Raw genomic sequence first — 4,354 nt, 5'->3', positions numbered from 1 at the left:
TTTTATTTTTCTCTATTTTTGTGCACTACAGCAGCACAGCTTCCACCACATATCGTTCCATCTTTCTGAAGGAAACATGATGATAAAAAACGATACAATGAGATTCAGGATGTCCTCATCTTCCCCCTCTGAGGCGAGCCCTTCGTGCGGCTGCATCAGGGATTTCCCCGCAGCACTGAAACATTTCTGCAGACACAAAAGGAGGAGGATTTCTCTTTTGGGGGAAGAAGGAATTTGCGTGTATCTAAAAATAATTTCAAGTCACAACATCAATTCCAGAGGTGGGCGGGGCCTACCTGGCCGCAAGCAAGCTGACAACACCTACTTTGCACATATTTAAATAGACTGAGTGGTGGATTAAGAAGTAGATTTAGCCTGGACAAAGACTTCACGAGCGAGGAAAAGAGAAAGTGACAGAGAGGACTCCAGGTAAAAGAGAGGGGAATAGAAAGGGATGCAAGAAAAGTCAAGGTCATAAGGAGCAGAGTTGATTGGTGATAGAAGACTGACAGAAGTGAGAGAGGGAAAAAAATGAGCACCTAAAGAGTTGTAGCATAAATTCTTTGGAACAGGACTGATTGACTGTAAGAGATTCAGACCGGGATTCCAAATTCCAAAGAAGCCGCAAAAGATTCCTGACAGTGAGAGAACTTCACCAAACATCCATCATGTCCTCCTCCTCCTGCAGACTGCTCCCTGTAGCTCTGGGGCCTTTGGAAGCAACCAGCACCATCACCTTCAACTCCTTTTCCAGTTCTTCATCATCTTCCTCCCTGCGTCCCTCTCCTCCCCGAGGTCGTCGCCCCCGCAGGGTCCTGTACCCGGCCTGTCAGAGCAGGAAGCCCCAGCTGAGGGAGGCCCCGGATCAGGCTCTGCGTTGGCTGCTGCTCCTCTCTGCAGTCGTCTTCCTGCAGATTTACAGTGAAGAGAGCCACACCTGTGCAGGTTGGTTTGCAAATATTAAGATCCGAGGCAAGATCATGACACAAAATAATGAATCATTTTAGCCAAATGTTCTGTAAATGTAGGCAAGACCTCTTTGGTTTTGTGGCAGTAAGACTACATTGGCTTTGGCAGGGCTGTAGTTATGCTAACTCCCTATGATTTACAGATAAATACTACAAGTCTGACCATATGTACGTGTAAACTTTGCATCTGATTTAGATTTTGTTTCCCCCAAAGTCAGGGGTGTGCCCAAACCTTTTTTTGACTTGGTTGGTTCAACTGGTGGAAATGACTCATGCAGGGGTGGCAAGATTTTAAAGCTTAAAGGAAAACAAAAAAACACTAATTAGGGCCACAAATTAATAAACTTAACAATCCTGTGAATGCACACACCTGCATATTTGCCCATTAATAAACAAAACACTCACTCAAACAATGTCCATTCTACAATTGACACGTGGAGTAGTCGGCAACGCGTCATGCAGCTCAGCGCGCTGCAGCAAACGGAGTGAGCACGGCCTGCAGCAGGCCTCTTAATTACTCAGGTGTGGCCTAATAGGTTCAAGGCAGGAGTCGGCTTTAAGGGGAAAGTGGGATTTGCAACACTTCAATTTAATAAAGGATCGGGGTTAAGAGATGATTACGCTAGGTGTGCAAAACTCTTTTGTTGTTCTCTTTGTCTCTTTCACCCAGGAGACATATGTGTGTGTCTCCGTTTGATGTCTGATTTCAGCCTAAGGTAGAATATTTACTAAAACCAAATAATGAAATGCAAAAAGTTCAACATGTGGTTAGGCCTGTCCACTAAAAGTAATTGGCACTATTTAGAAAAATATGAAGGTTTGGGTGCAAAATGATAAACTGCAATCACTGTTATATTCACGAGGCCTGTATCTGCATTCCATGTTTAAAAAAGATCTTGAGCTTAATCTTTTCATCAAACCCACGACTGACCCCTTGAGGGACTAAGCCACTCCTTATCTTAGCAATCTACTGAATAAGGGACCAATGCATTCAAATCCTGCACCTAAATGTTCTTCTGATTTAATTCTGAAAAAAGAATTATTCTCTCTGTTGTGAATCTGCAGATCTCCAGAACCAGAGCCCAGCACCAGCAGCATCTCTGTCCCAGGAGGGTGATGGGAGCCTGGGCACAGTGCAGGGGTGGACGGGGGAGGAGCCTTGGAGGGTCCATACAATGGGCGGAGCTTCAGAGACGGAGTGTGTGGTGGCGTGATTGAGAAGCAAATTATGTTTCACACATCAGCTTCTGTTGCCAAAGACACTGGATGAGCTTGGACAGGAGAAAAATGTAAAAAGCTGCAGATGATAAGAGAAACACCAGTCACAGATCAACAAGTTCAATTCACTGACTGTAAAACAATCCATCCACACTGGTCTGACTATTGGGAGACAGTGTTTTTGGTCACTGTCAGACTTTATTTCTCTGAAGCTGCAGACCTCTGACTCTAACATCTGTACAGTTTGATTCACATTGAATCTAAACGAGTGAACTGGTTCAGCCACTATGCTGACGATGATGTGCTCTCTTTCTGCAAAAGACTGGACATAAAAACAGACTTTGTCAAGCACAAGGAGAAACTTTTTCATTTCTTCAGCACATCAAACCTACCGTTTTATTTAATTGTGCAAGACATTACACATGACACATGTACAAGAACTTTTTGATACTTAGATCCAAAATTGTGGAATAAAAAGTCCTTAAATTTGTCTGTGTGTTTGTTTTTTTGCGCAGTGATATTAAGTACAATTCTTGCGAGGTACAAAGAACTTGTACTTTACTTGATTATCTCAATCTTTGTTATTATTATTTTCAACTTCATTGTTCTTGTTTGAGACATTTTAATAGACTTTAAACTTTTAGTATCAGTTTAGAGTATTGTAGTCAAGACCACACTAACCAAGACCAGAGTGCTACGAGGTTGAGACAATACCAAGACATTTAGGGATCGAGACCAGGACAAGACCAAGGCAGGGAGAGACCGAGACAAGACCAAGAACAAGACCAAGACCGTAAATGTCAGTGAAAATTCATCATCTTGTGTGCAGGGGGCGTGTCACTCACTTAGACCGTAACACCAGGAAAGATATGGTTTTAACTGGGGGGGGCAAACCAAATTGCAAATGAATTGAAGTTATTTGTTGTTTTAGAAAGAGGAGTGTTCCTTCTAATCAAAGTAATGAAGTGGAAAAAAAAGCCCATCGGTGGCGGTCTTGACTGGTCTTTATTTAAAATTCAGAGTCTGCCCAGTCTGAGACTGAGACAAGACTGAGTCAAAATGCTTTAGATTCAGAGACTAGACCTCCTTCGAGAGCTCTAGGCAGATAAATTATCTCCAACTTCACTCACAAAGAATTAAATACTTATTTATTAAAGTGTAAATAAAAATATGCAAAAATAATCAGGTGAAAGTGAAATAATTGAACAACTGTTGTGTTTTTAATAGTCTTATTTCTCACAGTGGTGTAAATTTGATTTAAAGTCAAAGTTGAGAACACGTTGTCTTCTGTCTGGTGTTCAGTAAAAACTGTGAATGATCAGACTCTGGTTCAACCGGCTCTCTGCTCTGACACCCGAGAGCTCCACCTCCGTCATCAACGACCAAACGTGCTGATGTGTCCTGAGGCACTTTGAGCAGAGGGGTCTCTGCAGTGATTCACAGAGATAAGGTAATCCCTCGCTCGGCCCACGCAGACATGCGTGAAACAGAGTGAAGTGAGGGAGGAAATATGCGACTGTCTGGTTTCTGGTTTCACTGTGAGAAAGTCAGCGTGTCTGAACATGCCTCAGTATGTAGAAGTGATGCTGTAATAAAAGGTAATGTAAATATCATAGTCATACAAGAGGAGACATCATTGATACATGGGGGGGTGGGGGGGGGGGGGTGTAATGTGTAAGAAAATAACAATCTAAAGGGGTAAGAAACAGAAATCAATCACAGTGTGTGGATCCCACCACCAGGGGGCTCTCTATCAAAACAATAACAAAAGATGACGTTGAACGGGGAATCATGGGAGTTCTCTTTGCTGTTTCCCCAGATTTCTGAAATCGGGATAGGATGTTTACGTGCACAAACACAAAAACGCGATAATTAAAAAACCTGATCAAAAGCCGGACACTCAAGTCCATGTTAACGTACTCCGTGTTCATGATTTAATATTTAATATATGTTTAAGATGCCCTGAATAACACATCAACTTAAATTGCTCTCAAAAGTCAAAGTTTAAAACTGAACTAGTGTAAATTAAAGTAACGCCCTCATTAATTAAATTATAAACACTGGAGTTAAAAGCTATACTTGCTAATCCAGCTTTTTGTTTGCAGAGATCTTTCTCACACTTTTATTACAGCGACTGGGCTGGACGACCCTCAGCACCGTCTGCATGC

General features: G+C 42.3%; 1 protein-coding gene across 1 annotated transcript; it reads left to right on the top strand.

Moving 5' to 3' along the window:
• The first annotated feature begins 625 nt into the window (after nucleotides 1-625).
• Nucleotides 626-2,670, top strand: LOC136181310 (radiation-inducible immediate-early gene IEX-1-like). Its single transcript, XM_065962413.1, has 2 exons — nucleotides 626-945; nucleotides 2,034-2,670. The coding sequence occupies exons 1-2, from the start codon at nucleotides 669-671 to the stop codon at nucleotides 2,180-2,182; spliced, it is 426 nt and encodes a 141-aa protein (XP_065818485.1). The 5' UTR covers nucleotides 626-668; the 3' UTR covers nucleotides 2,183-2,670.
• The last annotated feature ends 1,684 nt before the right edge of the window (nucleotides 2,671-4,354 follow it).

Source organism: Labrus bergylta, chromosome 2 (assembly GCF_963930695.1).
Source record: "Labrus bergylta chromosome 2, fLabBer1.1, whole genome shotgun sequence".
In the NCBI taxonomy this organism is placed as follows: Eukaryota; Metazoa; Chordata; class Actinopteri; order Labriformes; family Labridae; genus Labrus; species Labrus bergylta.
This window is presented reverse-complemented; position numbering and strand designations above follow the sequence as displayed.

Bases quoted from the DNA above. Each gene is read 5' to 3' on its own strand.
- LOC136181310 (XM_065962413.1), top strand. From the start codon at position 669: ATGTCCTCCTCCTCCTGCAGACTGCTCCCTGTAGCTCTGGGGCCTTTG. The intron at 946-2,033 runs GTTGGTTTGCAA...GTGAATCTGCAG, and splicing joins AGAGAGCCACACCTGTGCAG to ATCTCCAGAACCAGAGCCCA.